Source organism: Astyanax mexicanus, chromosome 1 (genome assembly GCF_023375975.1).
Source record: "Astyanax mexicanus isolate ESR-SI-001 chromosome 1, AstMex3_surface, whole genome shotgun sequence".
Lineage (NCBI taxonomy): Eukaryota > Metazoa > Chordata > Actinopteri > Characiformes > Acestrorhamphidae > Astyanax > Astyanax mexicanus.
This window is the reverse complement of record NC_064408.1, coordinates 79,496,483-79,519,657: the sequence shown is the minus strand read 5'-3', so window position 1 is coordinate 79,519,657 and position 23,175 is coordinate 79,496,483. Positions and strand designations below refer to the sequence as shown.

Below are 23,175 nucleotides of genomic sequence, written 5' to 3'. Positions count from 1 at the left end.
AAGGTGTCCACAAATGTTTGGACATACAGTATTAGTTATTTAATTAAATAATCTGAATCATAATTGTCAAAACGCCAAATAACTGCAAGGGACAAACATTAAAAACCCAATTTTCTCGCAAGTCTTCTACCAGAGTAAACAGAGTTTAAGAACGGATTATAATACTGTCTTGTGTAGTGTTTGTGTAGCTTATTCACTGATTTGTTCAGTGCTGTGTTTTCTCCTTTTTCCCCTCTGTGGCTCTGAAACAATACGACAGTGCCTCTAGAGCAGGGGTCACCAACCTTTTTGAACCTGAGAGCTACTTCTTGGGTACCAATTAATGCGAAGGGCTACCAGTTTGATACACACTCATGAAATTACAAATTTTCTCAATTTACCTTTAATTATATGTTATTATTAATAATTAATGACATTCATCTATGTGAAGACACAGATATCAATAGGCAACACTATTATTATAAATCTCTGCAAGTGTTTACATTTTATATTATATTTTAATATAATATTACATATTATATTACATTATATTGTATAATAATATATAAACTATAGGCTATCTCTAAGCTAATATTAATGTAATATAATCTAAAATTACATCAATGCAACTGTGATTTAAAAAAAAAAAGAATAGCAACAAAAATGCTATTTTTAGACCAGGCCTGCGGGCTACTCATAAGGTCCTTGCGGGCTACCTGGTGCCCGCGGGCACCATGTTGGTGACCCCTGCTCTAGAGCCAGCAGTGTTCACCAGCGGAAAGGGTCAAATACATAATTTTGTATTTGTTCCAGTCTTTGTACTTGTGCTGGAGGCTGAGAAGTCCACAAACAATAGTTCTGTCATAGTAATGAAGCTCCTTGGATCACCGTGGCCATCTCTTTATGCATACATGGTCAGTTGAAGCCACTGCAGGTAATGAAAGAACAATATATCATAATGTATTATGTTATGCAATAATGACACTTTAATCCAGTAAAGTTTAATTTAAGACTTTTACCTCAAGGGAATTGAGCTTAATAATCCCATCTCCATCTATGTCAAAGGCCTTGAATGCTCCTGTAAAAGAATATATTTTAGTGCTGGGGATTTCTAAACAAAGTAGTGTGAAACTTAAGGAATTTACTTCTAAAACAATTTAACTCGGCAAAGACATTTTACCGAATTCAGGGGGTTCTTTTAAGTGTACTATTCGCCTAAATTTTTTTTTATTTTGACATATAAAAAACTAAAACTGATATCCTGGGATCTTAAAAAAGTGACATATTTGGTTGTTTTTCCTATATGGGAATCATAAAACCAGTTGTTGTAAACTCCAAACTTTCCCCAGGTTTTTATTACGATTAGCTGGAGAGACGCTGTGGTCTGTGTGCGCGACTCGGGGGAGCCGGTGTTTTGTCGAATTATGTTACCCATCGATATGTGCTCCTTACGGCACTGTGTATGCGCTGACCAACAGTTTTTTTGTATGATTTCATGTTTTTCATGATCATTTCTTATGTTTTTATTGGAAACATTAATAGCAGTTAAAGCATAGCAATGGCAAGTTAAAAAAGAATAATGAACTATAAAACTATAAAAATACGGTTTATAGTCACATATATGCCATAACCTTTTAACTTTTTAACAGTAAACAAAATAAATGGATTATAGAAACCTATGCCACTTGTTCTTGAAAATGTTTTATGGGGTGGTCTGAATAAATACTGTCTGAAAGGTCCAAATTATTATTTGGAATAATAATTAATTTAAAAGATTTAATTTATGATTTGTTCTTTTTTTTTACATCAAATAAATAAAAGTAACTATGTAACTTTTACTCGAAGTACATTGCGTGCTTTTTTACGTTTTTTACGTTTTTACGTTTACGTTGGGTACTTTAGCTTTTACTTGAGTAGAATTTTAGCAAAGTAGAGGTACTTTTACTTAATTAAAATTTTCAGTACTTTTTCCACCTCTGTAAAATTGTTAAATTCATACTTACTGAACATGCCTTCGAGTCGCACCAGGCAGCAAATGTAGCTGTCAAAATCCAAGTACAGGTGTTCGCTTGCATAACGCATAGCAATGATGTCATGGAGCTGGGGGTTGAGCTGAAAGCCTGAGAGAGAACAGACCTTGAGCACAGTGGGTAAACATGCCTTAAATGTTTCTCTGGTGAAACGTGCTGAAAGAAAGAAGTGGTGCACCTGCATCAGCGACGGCATTCCTCATCTCAAAGCTACTGATGCTGCTGGACTTGTCCCTGTCATAGCGACTGAAGATTAACTACAGAAAAAAAGGTCATTCATGTTGTGTATGAACTAACATTTACAAATATGTCCCTGAATTTACATTTAATGCGAGACAGGAGTGAGTAAAAAGGGTATGAGCACCTTCCACTGTTGGATCTTGCTCCATAGGTGCTTGAACTCTTCCAGGTTTAGTCTGCCTGTTCCATCAGTCTTTTGTTGTGTACAAGGTCAAGTGGTAAACTTCAACAATTGACAATGACTTCTTTTTCTTTTCTCCTTTTTATAATTTAGTTTAATATAAATTAGGCCAGTTACCCAAATCCCTGTTTATATGAACTCCCCAAATCACTATTAATGCCCCCAAGTGAAGATGAGCACACGGCTCCTTTGATACATATAAAGTCAGTCACCACCACCCACTGATGCAGTTGTGTTCACCAACATCATGCTAGGGGTCCTATCGAACACCATGCGCAAAGAGTTTAATGATGCTCTTTGCCATCGTACACCGTGCAAATCATTAATTTTTATGCCTTACACCAGCATCGTTTACATAGCAACAACACTGTAGAATAAATCTACACTGATGGGCGTAGTGGTCTGAAAATGAAGTGTGTTCAGGTAAATGTCTGGCGTATTACTTCTTTTGTTAACAGAAAACACAAGTGCACCACTTACTGATTAAAACCCTGACAACACTCAACTACTCCTTGCTTGTCAAACCCACAAGGACACGCAGCAGTTCCCAAACTTGGACATGAAGGCAGCATAAGCCCATCAACCAAATAATAATCAGTCCTGTGGTCAGAGACAAATGTTAAATGGCGCTTAGGTGCATTTATGCAAGAGTGACACCTACCTGTATATAATCAGCAGAGCTCATAAAGTGACCACTGACTGAAAGTACAATGCATTTTTTTTAATAGGAAAAGAAGTTTGGTTAAGGATACATCCATAAGTGCTATCATGCTCCTGCAGCTGTCCAGACTGAAACCTTCAGTTTTCAGACCCTTGTCTGAACAGAAAACACACAGTATTCAGTGATCAGGCCTAGAAACATACATAGAGTAATTTAAACTTAGTGCAAAAACAAACTCTTACATTTTGTCAGTAACTTGTTGAAGACGCTCCTCAGCTCTTTGGCATTGATCTGCATATCCTATAAGAGAAGCACATACTGAATCTGTGAGTATTAGAAACAGGCTTACCTCCATGGCTGATAAAATTAGATACACTAGTTATACTGTATTTAACCTCACATCTCCAGCAATCTGCTGAAACATGGCTCTAAACTGTTTCTCCTCATCGCTTTCCTCATCCTCAGATTTAGGCAGCTAAAAGAGAAAGTAGAAACATATGATATATCAGTCACTGATTGTGTGGATGTTGTGGATGTAGTTTGCAAACAGATATGGTTTATTTACTGCATGAAGCTCTGAGACACAAATGCTTCTCATTTTGTCCTTTCAAACATTCTCAAGCCATCCCCTTTAATTATACAGCATGTTTATGAAAAGGTCATAAGTACAGATGAAAGCGGCCAAAGCAAGATAAAAATAAAAGTGATATATAAATAAAATAAATGTAATTCATTATTTAAAGGTGGGTGGACTTTTACTGTATTTTACTGAGTGGATGGATAAATACATGGTATAGCCACAAATATAAAATCAATATTGGTACACTATTCAAAATGAGTGTTAGTTACCTTAATCTTCTTGTTTTCATTATCCAGCTGTTGATGAAAAGAGTAACAGATTAAAAACAGGCAACTGAACTCAAATCAGATATGGGACTAAGTACAAGCAGTAAAATGCACTGCTCTTACCTCACTAAACTGAAAGCACTGAACTTTTAAAATAACATTAAAATACACTGTGAACATTTAAATACGTTGACAACAGTTAATGCACTGAATGTATTACATTTGTAATAGAATAGTAGTAGAATTGTAGTGTATCCAGGATGGTGACCACTTTTCCAGATAAAAAACACAATAACATAACAATGCTTAAATATAATGTAAAACTATAAACTTTTTAGAAGATTATTTTCTTAGTGCAGCGTCATGCACTTGATCCATCTTAATAAATGAAAAATGAACTTTCATTGCAATTCTTTGTCATTTATTGTCACTAATAGGCTTGGAAGGAGGGGGGTTGGGGGTTAAGGGGGCCTTTTCAGAATTGAAGAGGTGTGATTAAACAAGGAATCCAGTAAAGATATCCAGATATATCTCATGCTTATATTTTACAAAATACAAAATAACTTTTGGATTTTCTAAATTGCTTTATCTGAAAAGCTCTGATACTGAACAGATGTGGACAGCTGTACACATTAGTTAACTCACCACACAGGGGTCGGCCTCGATCACGGCACCGCTTAGCCTGAGAGAACATAAACAACAGTTAGCCTGCTGTTCATCATGACATCATTTCATCTATTTTATTCTAGTGTATGACTACTTAAGTTCATCCAAATGTTAGCTATAAAGTACAGAATTTTAAAACACAGAAATATATTTACTCACTCCATAAGTTATCTCTAACCTGTACTGTCTTTCCAATGTAGGTTGATAAGTAACTCAGTACGAGTTTTATGACATAATACTTTTTTACTTTAAGTGCTCCTTTTAAATTCTTCAGAATCTCTATTCATTGTCACGCTTTGAGGCTTCTTCATGGCCTGGTAAGTTCTCCATCATAAATTCTCTATGAATTCATGATTGTAACTGATGGTGGACCATGCACCATGACAATGACCTGAAACATTCCAGTAAATTTTCCAAGGAATCGCTCGAAAGAAAAAATGGAGAATTCTTCCAAGTTTAAGCCTCGATCTTAATGCAGTGGGGGTCTTAAGCTTAAAACATAATTAAAGACACCTCCCACCCCCACCACGGTCTGTTCTCATTACTGGCCTCTGGAAGTAGGTACTGCAGTCTTTGATGCAGAACAACCAGATTCAAAAACAGCTTTTTATTATATGCCATAAGACAATAAAAACACTTGTGCAAGATCAGTATTTTTGGTCCTGTATGTGCAACATATGGGTAGGTGTTGCAGTTATATAGTGTGTTTACATATATGTACACTGTGTATGTGTATATGATGTATATGTATAGTTGTATATATTAATATACTGTATATATTGCTTTACTTGCACTTTAAAAGGTATTACTGTTGCTGGATGTTTCTCCTAACTATTGGGCCGTTGCAATGAAATTTCATTCCTGCACTGTTGGTGTAAAATTGAACGACAATAAACTAAGTCTAATTTGAAACAAGATTTTGAGAAACAACTGAAAGAACTGTGCATGGAGGAGTAGGAAAACTGACTCTAAATCAGTGTCAGAGACTGGTAGATAGCAAATGCTATGATTATTTCAACTAAAGGGAGAAATCAGTTATTTCCTTACAAGAAATGTCCAAGTTTATTTGTTACATTTTACAACTTACGTTTTATGTCCTATGTTTAGTCATATAAGCTCAATCTCTTAATACTGTTCAAATTAATCAAATGAGCATTTGTTTAATTATGTTCAAAAAGTGAAGGGTCTTTTGGACAAGAGTATGGAAAATGAACATACATGCTTTAAGCTGCTGAGATTTGCACTGGTTTGTAAAACAGAAAACAGAGCTCTTCTACTTCAACTTTATCAGAACTATTAAGTGTTTCAAAGTGATATCCCAACAATATCATGCTGAAACTATGTGCATTGCTTGGGCAAGTGAGTTGGTAGCCAGCCAAGAGTGAAGCATAAGCCCCCCCCCCCAACCTCCACAGGATAATTCACACCCTGGAGAGAACCCCCTGCTGTGGAAACAATTGGCACCTCTCAACAAAGATGCCCAAACCGAAATAAAACGACAAGCGCAAGCGCAGCTTTCAGTATGACAGTTCTGAATGCTCACATTTCTCAAACTCAAATGAAGAACAAAAACTTGCAAAGTATTAAATAATTGGAGTACCAACCCCTGCTCTCAGGTTTCACTGTATGGTCAGAAGATCACATGTTCAAATACCAGCAATTCCAAGACCCACAAAAAGCCACAAAAGAGTTATCACCAGTATCAAGCAATATTAGCCACTCCAAACCTGCATCACCTATATCCATGTTTACACTCACTCTGAGGTGCTCGTCTTCTCAGAGAAAACCCTGAGGATGAAGTCAGACTCGTTGTTGGGATCGAACGTGGACGGGACGATGACATATTCCCCTGGACTCAGACAGAAACGCTCCGTAACTTCTCGCAGGTTAATGTAGGACTTGCAGCGTGCTTTGGAGGCTGTGTACAGGAAGAAGTCTTTGGGCAGGTGTTGCTTATTACCGTGCATCTGAAAAGAAGATGCAGAAGATTTACCAAAAGGAATACAGCTAGAAACAAGAAAAAATATGAAACATGGGTGTTTAGAACATTCTTGCATTTAGAATATTATTAAATGTTGTTGTAAATACTGTTATGTTACAAATACTTCTGAAATTGTCTTGTTATTCCAATTTTGAACAATTTAACCACAAAGGGCACAGTCCCATTTCTGAATATTGATGCCAAATTCAAAATAAGTTGAACCAGATAAATTCAGTAAGCAGCTCATGCTTTTTTTTATTGTGAGAACATGACTGTTCATATTTTAAGGTTAAGCTCCTGATGTAACATAAATGATACAACAATTTCATAACGTATATTGTTCCTCTTTACTGCTAGCACATGATGTGAAAAAGAGCAGCTCCCTCAGTCGTACCTCCTTTGGAACCTAAGTAAATAAACAGAAGACAGAAGGTCAGTGACTGTGGTCCATCATACTCCAAAATCTTAGGAAACAAATCCATCACCATGCAGGTAATTCATATTTTCTAAACCAATGTAGTAATTCAACTCATAAAACCACCTTTGTAAAAAATCACTAGAAATATTTGTCTGTTAGTTTCTTTGTAATGTTATTCCACATCAAACCGCTCTATTTTGTTTGTTAACATTTAGAAATGTCTTTTTATACAATCGTGTGAAAATATCTAAAACTGTTAACAAATTAAATAGTAACAATTTTTAGTTAAAATTTTTATTTAACTATTTATAATTTTTTGGTAACTACGATGCTACTGTAAAACTAATAAGAAATTACGGACCCACTTTCAGGTCATTAGCGTTTAAGGGAGAAACCCTGTCTCACCTCATAGATGGCGAAGCCGATGGTGAGCAGGGTTCCTCCTGTGCAGCGTTCTCTCCTTCTGCCCTTCTGCATAAGTGCCACCACCACTGTACAACCCTTCTCTCCATGATCAGGCTCATCATCATCCTCCTCAGTCAGACGCAGACGATACTGAGGGTTCGTCCAGAACGTGTCTGTATCACAGTGACATATACTAGTGACAGTTAAAAATGTTCCCAGTTTTGAACATTCTGTATATGCATTATGATACAGTTGATCAGGACTATATATGCATATCTATATATTCTTTAGGGAGAGATAACTTTTTTTCGATTTATAATAATTAAGTACAAAAAAGTAGTTGACTAGTCATAACCATAGGAAATCTTGATGCAAAAATTGTTAGCTCTTTTTTGACGTTTTTTGTTTAGTGGTGTTTACTGCTAATTATTGTGTATTTAACATCGACTGTATATAAGTATGGACAGAACGTCCCCATTCACTCTCATATTGGCGATTTGAAGACAAAATATGGCCGAAATGGAAGCTGCCATCTCGGGTGCGCTTGTGCAGTAGAGGCAAATTGGAGCCAATTAGGGAGAAGAACAAGTTTGAATACTAATGAATTGTTGGAGGGAAATTATCCATTTACCGAAAACTGCAGAGAACGTTTCCCTGAGGGTCTGTTACAACAGTTAACTGCTGAACAAGCCATTGCTTTACTTCAGAAATGTCCTTTTTACAAGAAAAATCTGACGCGACCTGTCAATCAACTTGGCCTTAGCTGTCAATCACCACATCGCTACACCCCTTTAAATATCCTGGAATAATTCCTATAAAATTATAGTATTAACTGTAAAGAAAAACATCGGGAGTTATTAACACAGGAGGGGAGTTTACAGAATGTACAGAACCCAACTTCCAAAAAAAATCCCGGATGTGTAGTTTTAGATGAAATATTCTGCCACCTCTTTTTCAGATGAATAGAAATAGGTGGGGTTAATAGTTGTACAGGAGCCACACACCAGAGGGTGTAGGAGACGTAGTGGCTTCACTTTATTTAACTGCTGTCGTGCTGTCCATACTTACATACAGTCTATGGTATTTTAGCAGTAGGATTGTGTAGATTGGCTCAATACAGTATTTTTTCCATTAAGATTAATAAACAGCTGTCCACTGTAACGACTAGTGGACATCCTGGTCAAGTAGTCGATTAGTGAACGCAATATCTTCTGTAGATTCATGTAAACCACCCACCTGGGTAGTTCCTGCAGCCCCCAGCAGAGCAGCCCCTCACCCAGCGGCCCTCATTCACTGACACATCCCACTTCAGCAGCTCATCGTCCTGCAGGGCATCAGGTGTCAGGTTACAGATCTCCAGCTTAGTGAAGGTCTGCTGGAACTCCTCAAAGCCCATCCTGATAAGAAAAGAGCCAAGAATACACAGGTGTAAGAACCATGGGTCATACAAATAGTCCACAGTTTGCAGTTATCATGTTTGTATAAAAGGAAGCATGTGACACCAGTGCTCTGCTATACAGTACCAGTCAAATGTCTGGACACAACTTCCTATTCAATATTTTTTTATTTTTTCCTACATTATAAATGAACACTGAAGTCACCCGGACTGTAAAGGAACACATGAGAAATCATGAAGTAACTTAAAATTGTTAAACAAATCAAAATACTCTGTGAAGCATTTAGATGCTCTTAGACGGGGTCTGATAAACTTATCCTGTGCAACACAGGAAACTCTTGCTCTTCCTTTCCTGGGGTGGTCCTGATGAGAGCCAGTTTCATCATAACGTTGTTGATGGTCTTTGTGATTGCACTTTAGGATACTTTAAGTTCCTAAAGTTTAAGTTCTTTAAATGTTCTTTATTTTTTAAAGTATTGTTTTCTTTACCTAGTTGAGTAGTATGTATTAGAACATTAATTAAATGGGGCTTTTCACTGTATACCAACTCTACCTCTTCACAACTTAACAACTGATGCACTTAAACACATTAAGAGGTAAGAAATTAAAGTAATGAACTCTTGACAAATTCAGCACAGCTGTTAACTAAAAGCCTGAACTCCAGGTGACTCTACATCATAAAGCTGACTGAGAGAATCCAGCCAAGATGTGCAAAACTGTCATCTAAGCAAGAGGTGCTACTTTGAAGAATCTAAAATACAAAACATATTCTGATTTATTTTACAATTTTTCGTTTACTAAATAATTCCAGATTATTTTCTTCATAGTTTGGTTGACTTAGTATTAATCTATAATGCAGAAAAATATAAATGACCACAGAATTTAAGGTGTATCCAAACTTTTTACTGTTTACTATATTATTAACTCTCTAATGAGGGACTAACCAGAACTCCCCTGCTTCTACTGGCTTCAGTCTCTGTTGGTCCTGTTCAGAGGTTGCGAGACTTGACCAGTCACAGGACATTCGAGAGGGTGGAGGAGCGACCCCCCAGGGGTCCCGCAGACGCACTAGACGAATACGTGTGTCACTTCCATCCTCCTGTTTACCCTGCCAACACAAAAAGGCAGCAAGAGCGCGTGTTTGAAAAAATGCAGTTCAAAACCCTCGTAAGAACAATGCAGACCAGAATGCAATCCAAAAACAGTTTCAGATATCTGACTCCCAAAACTGGTTTGGGAGTTTTGCAACTCCCACTGCGGATTTGGCAGTTTTCCACGCGCCACCACACCTGATCCAGCTATTCCACTACTTCACAAGACTTCCCTGAGAGAATGTGACATGTGGAGGACACCAGGGTGACCAGGATAGGGTTGAGGGATCACTGTTATATGAGGATCTGTTGTTCTATACAGTCCTCAGTTTAATCAAGTCCTTCATCAAAAATCAATCGTGCACACTGCAAAAGGCACGTTGTGATGCTCTTTGCTGCCTTACACCGTGTCAACAGTCTATTTTCATACCTTGAAGCTAGAGTCGTTAAAATAATTTATGAATATATCTACGCCGATGAGCATGGTGACCTGGAAATAAGGTGTATTCAGATACATTTCTGGATTGTTTCTATCTTGGCAGCAGAAAACTCAGGTGCGCCACTGACCGATTTAAACCCTGACAACAGTCAGTCGTCACCCGTCCTACGTACCTACGCAGATGGGCCGTGTGCAAGTCACACGATCAGCACATATACACACCCGCTTCTTACACACACATAGATTGCTGCAGCGTGCAAATCCAGTTTTTACATCAACAATAAACAGAACACAAAATAAAATAATATTGCTGTTTCCATAAATTACCTGCTGACGCACATTCACAGTATGATCGAACAGGTCAGTTTCCTCTGCTAAAATTCAACATGCCAAAGTTAGAGCTCATCTGGCTCTTAAAGGGAGTGACAACTGGAACACTGATTGGTTTATTTGATGTTAGGCCCAACACACACCAATGATTAATTAAAAGAATTAGTACATGCCTTTTGCGCCTTTCGAGCTGCGCAAAGCGTATTTTTTGCGTCCTCACGATACCAAAGACACACTGACACTCCCTAAATCCAGCTGTGCGATGCGCAGATCACCAGTGCACTATAGATCGCTAAAATATGGCCCTCTATGATTAATCAAAGCACAACCACAGCACAGCTCGAACAGCAACAACCTTTAACAGATAAATGGGTGGACTAAGAGAGGAAACATGGCAAACTTATGCTTCATACAGGCAGCAATGCTATGTGTGTGAGCATGTGGTGTGTGTGTGACAAGGGCCAACGTTTGCATTAAAAAACAGATTAATCACAGATTAACGCTGACAGCACAGCAGCAGTAATTTTAACCTAAGAAAGACATTCTTACTCTGGTCTCTTACCTGCTCTACTGCAGTGACTGAGTAGGCGTGACCTCTCACAAGACCTGTATCAGTCTTGGTTTCACTCGCAGATGGAACCAAAGACTGAGAAAGAGATGAAAGATGAAAGAAAGGAAATTAAAAATCATAAAAAATCAAACATCTGTGATTTTTAACACAGCCCTGTGATTTTTTCTGCTAATCAAAGGAAAATATTGACAAATAAAATCATACCCCCCGTAAACACAATGGAGCTATGAAGCTAATATTAATACCAAGAAACGTATAACTACAAATTAGCAAAATGCGGAGATGTAGACAGTCATTTAGAGTGGGTTTAATGTGGAATTTCTGTGCAGTGATGTTAAATTAGGGGTCACAATGTCTACAGTACAGTGCAAATACAGTTAGGGTTACCACCTGTCTGACAAAACACCAGGACACTGTCATACACACAGTGGTGATTGATGTAACAGAATCAGAGACAGCTTTGAAGTAGGGTTGTTCAAAGCTATGAATATTTCAAATACATTAATTATGAGAAGAAACTGCTGTTTACCTGCTTATCTAAGTACTGGTGTGAGCTTTGCTTGTGTCTGATTTTGCAGCCTCTTGGCAAAAAGGTTAAGGAGGGAGAGCCCATTAGATGAAAAACTAGGTAAGGAGAGGCATATGATGTGTGTTTAAGGCTTATGTGTTTTCTTACCTTCACCTCTATCTTTTAAGATTACCCATGGTAAATGTCTGTAGAGTTGTTTTAAATGTGGTGATGTTAAATCTGATGTGCTCTCCCTCCTTAACTTATGATTCACTAGCCGTAGGAGCGGCCTGTACAGATTTAATGCAGGAAAAAAATTCTAAAGTCAGCTAAACTAACCTAGTGAAAACAGGGACATTAAATTAGATTTTTTTTTTTCGGGACCAAATATTAAAAAGAAGGACAGTCCTGGGAAAACCAGGACAGGTGGCAACCCTAAGTATAGCCATTTTATTTGCTATTGAAAAACCACCAGTAAACACACTGTACATATTATTTTGAGTGTTCAGAAGTATTGATGATGAGGGGATTACATTGCTGTATAATACCCTGCAAGTACCTCTCCACCCTGAATGAAATAAAAAGGTATGAGGTATGAGGTTAACACATTTTTACAAACCTGACATAAATCAGTGCCATAGGCATAAGACACACATTTTATGCTTAACCTTCCTGTGAAGCCTATACAACATATTATATTGAAACATTTAACACCAAATCACTCTAAATGACTTTGATTACATTTTATTTAATTATGTAGAAGATAAAATAGCTCAAACAAACTTGCTTAAGTGTTGTATGACACTTGATTAGGTACTTCATTAATCCTTCTACTATTTTTGTATATTTCTGAATTTGTATAGATCCTTATTTCAAGCTTGTAGCATTATTTTGGAGTAAAATGAAACATTTAATAATGGGTTACTTTATGCCAAACAGAGCATTTTAAATATTCACTAATATATAAATTAAACACACTCACATCTATGGAGCAGCCCATAAGGGATCCCCTGTTCAAAGCTTTCTTCATGATGTTGTAAATCTCTCTGGGTGCATCTGAGATCTCATAGAACTCTGTGACCCCTCCAGTGAAGTCCTCCATGGCCTCCAGTGTGTTTCCTCCCTTCAGGGCCTCATAAGTGCCATGCAGCCTGAGATTAAAACAAACTGAGTTATAGAAAAGCAATCCCTGTAATGAACATCTCAACAAATCTAATAATGTGACATGGACTGAACATTAGAAAAAGGAATCCATGAATCTGAAAATTCTGCAGTTTTTAAAAAATAGGAAAAGAAAATGTACATTCTGAAACTCACTTGGCATAGGCCTTCTCCAGAAGAGCACTCCAGAACTCATTCTTATTCCCAGACCTGGTGAACACCAGGTGGTTGTTGCTAGTGGGAAGTCTATCGTCCACAACCACGTCCACCCATTCACCATAGCGCCAGAACTGTGAGATAAAAACTAAATTATCTTACATAAAAAATATATTTATCTTACAAAAAAAAACATAAATCTAAGAATTTCACAATATAAGATCTTACCTGGAAGTGGAAAATCCCGGCATAGTTCTCACTGAAGCTCTGGTCGGCAGGAACGACTCGATATAGAAGGGTTTCACTTAGAGTCAGGCAAGCAATGGCAGCCAGGAGCCAGCAATCCCCTGCAGAATAAATCATTAAGAGTTTAGTACTTTATACTTTATAATGTATTCATAAAAACTCTCTTTTAAGATGATTTATGCATAAAAGTGATTAACTGTTAACAACACTGTTGGTTCCCTAAAGAACATTTCACTGAAAGGTTCTTTACAAAAATGTAGAAAATATATGTCAGTTATTTTGTTTGTTTGTTTGTTTTAGGAATAAACACATAATATAAAAGCACTATACAAGTTAAAGGTTTTCTAGAACCATACATTTAATTTTTCATTTCATTTCAGTTCAACTTTTAAATGCTATACATGTTGTGCATTAAATGTTTGCTTTACACATTTATATATAAAAAAGACATGCACATAATGTAAAGTTTCTCAGAGGAACCTTTGGATTTGGTTTAAAACCTCCACTTTACAAGTTCTTTAAACATTACAATTTTTCCTTACTACCAGAAAAACCTCTTTTTTGAACATAAATCTTTAGGGAACCAAAAGTCATTTTCTGTGGTGTCACTCGAAGGAAGATGCTACTTTTACGAGTGTGAAAGTGTAAAGTGAAGCTGTGAGAAGGGGTTTAAAGTGGCTGGCTAACATAATCACTTACAGCCTTTGGCTGACCCTCTTCTTCCAAAGATCAATCTACATTTGAATCATGTTACACATAAGAGGCAGGAGAGAGTAGTGTTAGGAGTATTAGCCAAGGACTCTTAGTGGTGTAGAGTCGTGTGTTTAGTGTTGGAGGAAGTTACTCAAAAAAGTAATCCATTACTAATTACTCACTATTTAACTGAAATTCAATATTCATAAAACAAATTTATCTTATTTTTCATTACTTTAGCTATTTCTGAGTTCTAAAACCCATACAAATATACTAAAAACACTACAAACAAATGTGTGCAAAAAGTACGAAATAATAGATATTTAAATAAGAGATCGTAGATTGTTTTTTTTTTCCAATTTATTTCACTTTACTTAGAAACAAAATGTTGCACCGGTTGCAACATTAAACATTCATTGCATTCAAAACTGTGTTTGTGCAAGCAACACCCCAGCAAAGAATTTTTGGATAGTATATAATGTTTTCTGAATGTTACACCTAACATTCTTAGAACATTCAGTCTGTCAAGTTTTCTGAAAGTTTCTTTAAACGTTTTTATTTAACATTTATAAATATTCTTGTAACATTACTGCAACGTCACTCTCAGTTTTTTTACTTTTAGTTTTGGGAATGTTACTTATAACTTTTCCATAATGTTGGTATTGGTCTAGCTGGGAATGTTATGTGTGAAACATTCTAACATTGTAAACCCTTATTACATCACATTTTTAGAAAGTTCCTGGAACATTATTTTCATAACTTTGCATGTTAACCTTCCTGGAATCTTTTAAAACATTGCTAAACGTTCTTATAATGTTCTCTGTTAGCTTGGACTTGGCATTCACAGTCACATAACTAGTTGATTAGTCCAAATATCACTCCCTGCAGAACCAGATGTCCAGAGGGTGGGGCTGGATCTGATCCAATCCCTCCCATAAGTCCACGGGTTAGGGTTAGGGATACGGATACAGATAGGGTTAAGGTTAGGGTTAGGATTAGGAATAGGGTTAGGGACAGGGTCCGATCTGCTTTAGACCAATAAAAACACGACATATCAGATCCAGCCCCACCCCTTGGACTTGATTAGTCAGCTGTGTCAAGGAACCAGTGCAGCTTAGCAAATGTTCGATTTTAAAGGAAAACATGAGTAACACAAGCTTTTATTAAATTACATTTTTTCCCTAACTTTTATTAAGTTAGGAACTGTAATGTGATGTGATGACAAAACATTTAACTGTAATGTGCTACATTATTTCATTACAGAAAAAAGTAATCAAATTACTGTAATGTGTTATTTTGTAAGGTGTTATTTGCAACACTGGATTTGTTTTCCAGGCTGAGGAAACGAATCCTAGTCCGCCACAGGAGGCAGCGAGGTTACCCACTATGCTAACACCAACCGCATTAAAAACATAGCTGACATTCACAGTGGACATGCATACAGGACAGTTTGTCAAGCAAAAGTGGCAAGTCTTTTGATCCTTGTGAAAAAGTGTCATGATGGATGCAGGTCAAACACCTTTCTTCTTTTAGTGCACAAGTGTATACACAAACACGTGACCCAGTTTCATTCGTCCAGAGTCTCTACTCTACACACTGCACCCCTGAAGCACTGTATGGGTGCTGAAGCAGGCATGATTTAAAGCCTGTGCGTGGTCCGGTACTCTTAGCATGTGAAACAGGACACCTCAGGCACGGCTTACCCCACTGATGTTACTCAGATTAAGATGAAGATGGTTTTAACAGGACATCTGTGGCTCGTAAGTGGGCTATTTTTTGCCTGATGGGTTATACAGTGCGAGGACAGGGTCCAGTGAGTTCCCGCTCAGCAGAGAAGCGGCTGGAGTGCGGGTGAGGTTACAGGGTGCTTCTCGTGTGTTCATCTACATATGTTTCCCACTCCTCTCTCACACATTCACTTCTTGGTTGGGCTACTCAGTCTTGCGATGCCGGAGGATCCTGTGGTCGCTAGGCTGGGTAACTCAGGCCGTGCCTGTCCTATAACACCTGGCTTTGTGTCACGAAAGGGTCGGGATTTTACACCTGGTCTCAGAAACAGCTGCAGCTGTCAGTGCCGCTCATGTGATTAAAAAAAGCTATTTGGCCTCTGGCAACTTAGTAACAGGTAGCTTCCCTTTTTCAGCTTTAGTTATATTGTTCTTTCAAAACAAACCATTTAGACTTTCATTCGGATACATTTGGACTGTCCACTCACTTGGAGTCAATTTGGTAGTAATTCAGCAAATAAGAAAATGTACAAAGTTTTCTTGCTTACCCTAAACGTAGTTGATAGGTCAATACATTAAAACGCATTACTTCTTTAACCTTTTGAAATCCTGTGTCCTCATATGTGGACATTACATTTCTGCTTCTCTGCACCATTATACTTTATTTTTTAAAACATTGACCCTCTTCCTCATATGAACACACTGCCCGTACCATCTAGTAGTCACATTAAAACATTTACTCAAAACTGGGAATCCCTGTGAAACATTTTTACAGCCTGTCCAGATCAAAAATGCCAGGTAAAAATTCTTATTCACTTTTTAGATTGAAACTAGTTTTTTATGTACTGTAGAAGGCAAAAAATGTTTTTTGGACTAATGGGGTACATGGGATCCCAATTTTTTTGTAGTATAAAATAAACTATTGTCCCCATATGAGGGCACGACTTCAATGTTAAAGTCAACATTTCGTTTTTATACTTCTATTAATCACGAAAATAACATAAAATGCACACCAAGCAAAAGTCCAGGTCTCAGGTGGATAATTTTGCCCCTGAGCTGCAATGCTGATGTAGCTAGTAATTATCCAATCAATTAACATTGTGTACCTAATTCTACATTGACATTCAGTTGGCATTATGGTAAAAACCCACTTCAGTTTTTTTTAGAGAAATTGTTTATTTAATGAGAATCTTACCCAGATCTCCCTGGCAAATATCTGTCCTGTTAGCCCCTCCAACAATGAACTGGGGATTCTTACAAATTTCCTGTAAGGAAAACAGAAGCATATATCAGTACCAGAACATTTACGATGTCTGTTGATGCAGACTGAGCTGTAATAAATGTGTTCCACTCCACACACATCAGTGACCCTAAGAGCCAAGTGATCAAAAGTCATCCAACAGTTTATTAGGAGCTTTAGGTAAAGAGGTGCAAAGCTCATGTTAAAAAATAATATTGTGAGCCAAAGTTTAGCAACTGAGCAGATTCTGGCACTAAGCTTTTACAATTAGCACAATAACTTTAACTGTAACTGTCATCTACTTGGGCTTCTTGAGTAGCATCATCTGTGAATTTTGGACAGCAACCAGAGAGACAGTTATTCAGATTCCTGAGTTGATTTTTGAGTTATGTATATACAATATGCCAAATATCCTACTGTACTTTGTGAAAGACAGGCAACATATCCAGTCAATTGCTTATAAATAGTTGCCATTGGAAACAAAATTACAATTGCATTGAAGCAGATATTTGGCAGATGTTTATCTTTTTTCTGTTTGGCCATAACATTAAAAAATATATTTTAGATGGTGCTCCACTTCTTATTATTGCCTTTTTTCACAGTGTTGTGACAAAGCCTTGGTCAAACCTGTAGTATGGCTAACATAAAACTGACATAAAAGTGCATTGTAAAAAGATTCCTGAGATTACTTAACAATTATACAGTTTCAGTCAACTCAGGGATGTGCATTACACTTAAAGGTGGCACTAATTAGTATATCCAGGGCCAAACCACAGGAGCACATTTTGTGACAAAGACTAACATAACTAAACATTAAAAAAGCAGTATTATGAGCATACCTTCTTGGTAATTTTTTTGCAAACTTGGTATTTCTTTGCTGGGCTCCCCCTACTGTTAGGATGTGGAGTTTGCACTTTGAGCCACCAATTAGGCATAAACTGCATGTTTTTCACATGCATTGTACAAGTTGAGAGATCCAAAACCATCATCCGAAGTGAAGGATCACTTAGACTGACGAGGAAGAGTAATATTACAATATTTTACACTCACTATTACACTATTTTACACAGTTCTCACAAGCATACTCCTTTTCACTATTTCCCAAAGTTACATAGTGCAGTTTCTGGTGTTCTCATCCTTGAGTAGCAATGTTAGTAGCACTTTTCCCTCTGTTACAGGTCAGTAGAGTGTCAACATGATTTTAAGGCAGACATTTAAAGGTTAAAATGCCACATAAATCTGCTTCATGCAGCTTATTTTAGGGCTGTTAAACTACTGTTAACTACTTACTAGTTACTGTTAAGCTAGTCTTTAAGATGGTGATATAATATGGCAGATAAGCAGAAAGCTGTAGCAGCTGCTGTAGGTCACAGCACAGTATAGTGACTCTGATTTCACCGTTTTATGAGTGAAAGGAGCAGGAATGCATATAGATTGACTATGCATGGCAGTACATATTGATCTCTCCTGACATTTATATTCCTTTTATTCATAGATATTTATAGGAAGCTATAAACACATTCAGAGCGTTGGTGTATTGTTCCTTTGAAGCACTGTCTAAAAGTGTTTTATTGGGTTGGCACAGGGTATAGGTGGTGAAATTAAATATTTACTGGATGACAACTGGTAATAGCAAGGCCATCTACACCACAGCAACTTAATTTATATAAGACCAAGATGCTTCAAGCTCTCAGTTACATAATTGCTTTCAATCTTTAACATTTACAGAACCATAATAATAATAATGTTACTTTGTCATTAGTTTACAATGACAACCTCTTGAGGAGACTAACTGCAATATTAAAAATTAAAAGCAAGCAAACTTACTTTGATTAAGTAATTGGTCACAGAGCATTTTTGGGCCATATTTTGGTGATCTATAGGCAAGCCATCAACCGTGCACCAGGCAGCTTGATTTAGGGTGTGTCAGTGTGTATTTGCTATTGTAACAATGCAAAAAATCTTCCTTGCACAGCTCAAAATGCATCAGAAGGCATGTACTAATTCTTTTAATTAATCATGGGTGTGTTTTGGGTGTAACGTGAAATAAACCAATCAGCATTCCATTTAAGAACCAGATGTGCTCTGATCTTGGCAGATTTCAAAGGTGCTACACTTCTGTGCTTCTCAGCAGAGGAAAATGACCTGCACATTCACACCTCAGGAAAATTACTGTTAGCATCCTAACATTAGTAAACTGTGTTGCTTAATATTTTGTTAGATTTTATGCCTGTATCGCATCCTTCAATTGGTTTACTGTTTATTCTCATCGGGTTAGAGCTCCTTTCACATGTTCTCCTGTGTCTGTGGAGCTTTGGTCAATAGAGTAATGAGCACAGGGCTTTCCACGTTTTCTTGGACATAGAAATGTACATGGCTACACAGGTCTAGGGTGAAGCAACTGTCTAATGCCTGCTTGTTTAAAGACAGGAGTTCATGAGTTCAAATTCCATCAGCAGCACTGGCTTGGATGAGTATGGAATAGAAAGCATCCCCCCATGCTAGTCTACAAATGGGAATAAAATCTAAACAAATATTCTACAAACTGTTTAAACTATTTCAGCTGCTGCACTTTACTAATGTTTACTAATGGATCAACTGTTTAATAGACCAAACTGAGATGCAAATGTGAGTTAGGAGAACTTTAGAGTAAACAATATGTGTAATCTGTGACTTGTGTATTTTAATTTTATGTTAAAATGTTTTACAGAGCATATACAGTACTGTGCAAAAGTTTAAGGCACCGATGCAAATTACACTAATCCATTCATCTAATCAATAGGAGTGTTTTTACCTGAAAAAAGCACCACATATTATTTAAACAGATGCAAAAAACATACATACAGTAAAATGTAACAGTGAATTCTCATTTTAACTAAGTATGTTATATCCTTTGAGCCAAGCTGAAGAACAAAGTGTAGTTCCAAATTTCCAGATATGTTCAGTTCCGTCAGCAGCTCACCTGCTTTACCACATTTACCAATTTACCAAACCAGGTGTTGAACTAGAAATAACTCTATTAAACTCAGATGAGGAGAGATTAGGAGAAGTTGTAAATTTGCTGTTTGTATTCAACTAAATTTATTAAATTGTTTTACTGAAAATAGTTAAGTAACTTTAATAATTATGACAAAATGGTGAATTTGAAACTGTCCAAATGTACTTGATATTAGAAGTGCATCTTGAGACATGAACACTTAAGACACTTTTTCCTCCTCTATGAAATGTTTACACGATTTACAATTAAAATATATCAACACAATAATTTCAAAAATTGAACCAACTGAAAGATCACATTAATCCAATTTGTAACATTGTTCATGTGGAACCATGAAACCCAGTTTTATACAGTACTTCTGTAAGATCTACTGTAGCTATTGAATGTGACAGAGCTGTAAAATCACTAGGTGGTGGATTTGTAGCCATAAAACAAAAGCAGTGACAGAAGGTGATTATCAGGTTGGGAGTGTGTAGCTGCTGACCCTGTGTGAGGCTTGTACTGCCCAGCAGTGGATGCATTAGTGATGTGTAGAGTCAGCTGCCTGAGACCCAAGAGCCCGCTAAGCCTCAGTTATGCCCCAACAAACACACTGCCAAGATGACTCTCACATTCTCTTATGGCATGCAACGTAGCAGAGGCCAACTTATTTCAGGCCACAGCATGGCGGCCCACTCAGAGAGGAAGTGATCACAAGCATCTGTCTCGTGTAGACAGCAGTCAGTAATTGGTGGAGAGTGAGAGCCCACTGATTACCAGTATTTCAATGCAGCTCATGCACTGATATAGTTTAGCTGTGAAACATTAAAATCATCTTATTTCTGAAAAACTGATTATACTCTTGGATGTATTCTTATGAAACAGGTTTGACTGAGTCAACTTTTTAGTCACACTTTTGGCTGCAATATTAGATTAACAACAGTTAATGAATAATTTGCTTTCACACACAATGTAGAAGAATAACTATAAATTTTTCAAAGAACCTTTCTATAGAAAACTATTTCTTATTTTGGCTGCAAACACTGCAGGTTTTTAAAAATGTTAATTTGCATACATTTATATATATTTTAAAAAACATTATAACATAAACATTTTTATTATTGTTTCTAAAGTTTAGTCAGTGCTACTGACCTTTACAGTCTGTTGGCTTAAGCCCTACAAATGCTACCTACCAGCCTGTGCTGAAAGATTGATCGTTGCAACAATAACAAAGGGATGCAGGAATTTTGCAAGTGTATACATGTGTATATACATACACATTTGCAATACCTACATACTGTATATATGTATGGATGCATTTGGTTGCATATTTTACAGGATAAATAAACTGAGGTGTATAGTATTTCTGTCTGTAGGACACTATAGTGTTTAAACAGAAGGGTAGAAATGGATGACCAACCTAAATATGTTTTACTTAAGATAGCTTATTTTAAAGCATTGTTGTTTAAATTGTACTGGAATAACTAATTCATACATTAATTAATTTATCATTTTTACATTTAAATGGGACTGAAATTACAAATTTATAAGTTGGTAAATACACTTTCTGTATTCTGTATTCATTTTTGTCAAATAACAGTATATGATTCTCTTACTTCCATTAACATGTCCATTTACATCCTAGTGGTGGAAAGTTAGAGTGAAGATTCCATTTTTTTACTTTAGTGAAGCCCCAGAGCAAAAGTACAAATTATTTAAATATTTTTTTAAAATATATTTTAAAGATTATTATTATCCATAACAATATCAAGGTCCACTCTTGTCATTCTGGTATAACCTACCCTTTAGGAAAGTACATTTGACATCCATGAAATCACAAGGGAAAGACACTTTCACACTTAAAAAATATATATATTTCCCTTAATATTTCTCATATTGTCTCCATATTTAGTTGAAGTAAAGCTTAAGATGTCCAGCTAATGTTAATGTCCACTCTGTTATTGTCCACCCTGTAATTGTACACCCTGTCATTATCCACAATGTTACTGTCCACTCTGTCATTGTTCACCCTGTTATTGACCACTCTGTCATTGTCCACCCTGTCACTGTCCACCCTGTTACTGTCCACTCTGTCATTGTCCACCCTGTCACTGTCCACTCTGTCACTGTCCACTCTGTCACTGTCCACCCTGTCACTGTCCACTCTGTTACTGTCCACTCCGTCATTGTCCACCCTGTTACTGTCCACCCTGTCACTGTCCACTCTGTCACTGTCCACCCTGTCACTGTCCACTCTGTCACTGTCCACCCTGTCACTGTCCACTCTGTCATTGTCCACCCTGTCACTGTCCACTCTGTCATTGTCCATCCTGTCACTGTTCACTCTGTCATTGTCCACCCTGTCACTGTTCACTCTGTCACTGTCCACCCTGTTATTGTCCATGCTGTCAAGAAAAAAATCATGCAAAAAATATCAAAATCACATTTTTTTTTCTTTGAGGGCAAAGGACATAGTATTTTGACGTGACAACTATAGAAATCCTTTAAAACAGTGAGTTCACTCACCGATGGTCTTTTCCACACCAGTTTGAGTGGGAACTTCTGGTTGTAGTACAGTGAGGAATCATCAGCAGGAAATAGCGGGTCTTTAAACAGAACTTTTTTGCGCACATATTTGTCCCTGAGCTCCAAAAAGTCCTTCAGCCTCTTGGCATCTTTGACGGCTTCATTGCGGCTCAGAATGGCTGAGTAAATGTTCCCGGGGGCCGCAAACAGACTGGCTGCACTGTCAGCTCCAGGAGCGGCCTCTGTGGTCTGTGCTCTCGTTTCTGCCACCTTCTCTTCATCTGCTTTTTCCATTGTAATCTTTTTGGTTCTGTCCTTGTTCATGGCTGCAGTCTGTGTGGGACAACAGTGCAGATCAGACAGTGAATTAATGGGCTGAATAAACAGTCAGAGTAAAGAGTTCTCTAATGTTTTCTAACTGATCTGATCACACTTTGCTCAAGCTGTGAGCTCTTTTATATTCTTGGAGTCACACCCCCTGCCACCATCATCACACACACTTACACACACACACACACACACACATGGCCATCCTTGTAGTCTGTTCTATTAATAGGTCTTTTAGTAGCACAAGATAGTCTCTCTTACCCGTTCTCTCTTACACTTTCCCTTCTTTTACTCTCTCTTCCTTTCTTTTCACTCTCTCTTTTTTCTCTCACACTTTCCTGTGCACTGTGCTTAATGTGCAGTAATGGATTCAGTAGTAT

General features: G+C 37.2%; 1 protein-coding gene across 1 annotated transcript; it reads right to left on the bottom strand.

Moving 5' to 3' along the window:
* Positions 1-732: 732 nt before the first annotated feature.
* capn3b (calpain 3b) lies at positions 733-22,909 on the bottom strand. Its single transcript, XM_007253906.4, has 21 exons — positions 22,469-22,909; positions 16,921-16,990; positions 13,288-13,406; positions 13,060-13,193; positions 12,725-12,893; positions 11,226-11,309; positions 9,748-9,911; positions 8,644-8,804; positions 7,408-7,580; positions 6,979-6,990; positions 6,362-6,570; positions 4,583-4,619; positions 3,941-3,967; positions 3,492-3,566; positions 3,334-3,391; positions 3,183-3,247; positions 2,374-2,442; positions 2,188-2,266; positions 1,983-2,099; positions 999-1,057; positions 733-907 (listed from the first exon to the last, which is right to left on the bottom strand). The coding sequence occupies exons 1-21, from the start codon at positions 22,790-22,792 to the stop codon at positions 881-883; spliced, it is 2,232 nt and encodes a 743-aa protein (XP_007253968.2). The 5' UTR covers positions 22,793-22,909; the 3' UTR covers positions 733-880.
* Positions 22,910-23,175: the final 266 nt, after the last annotated feature.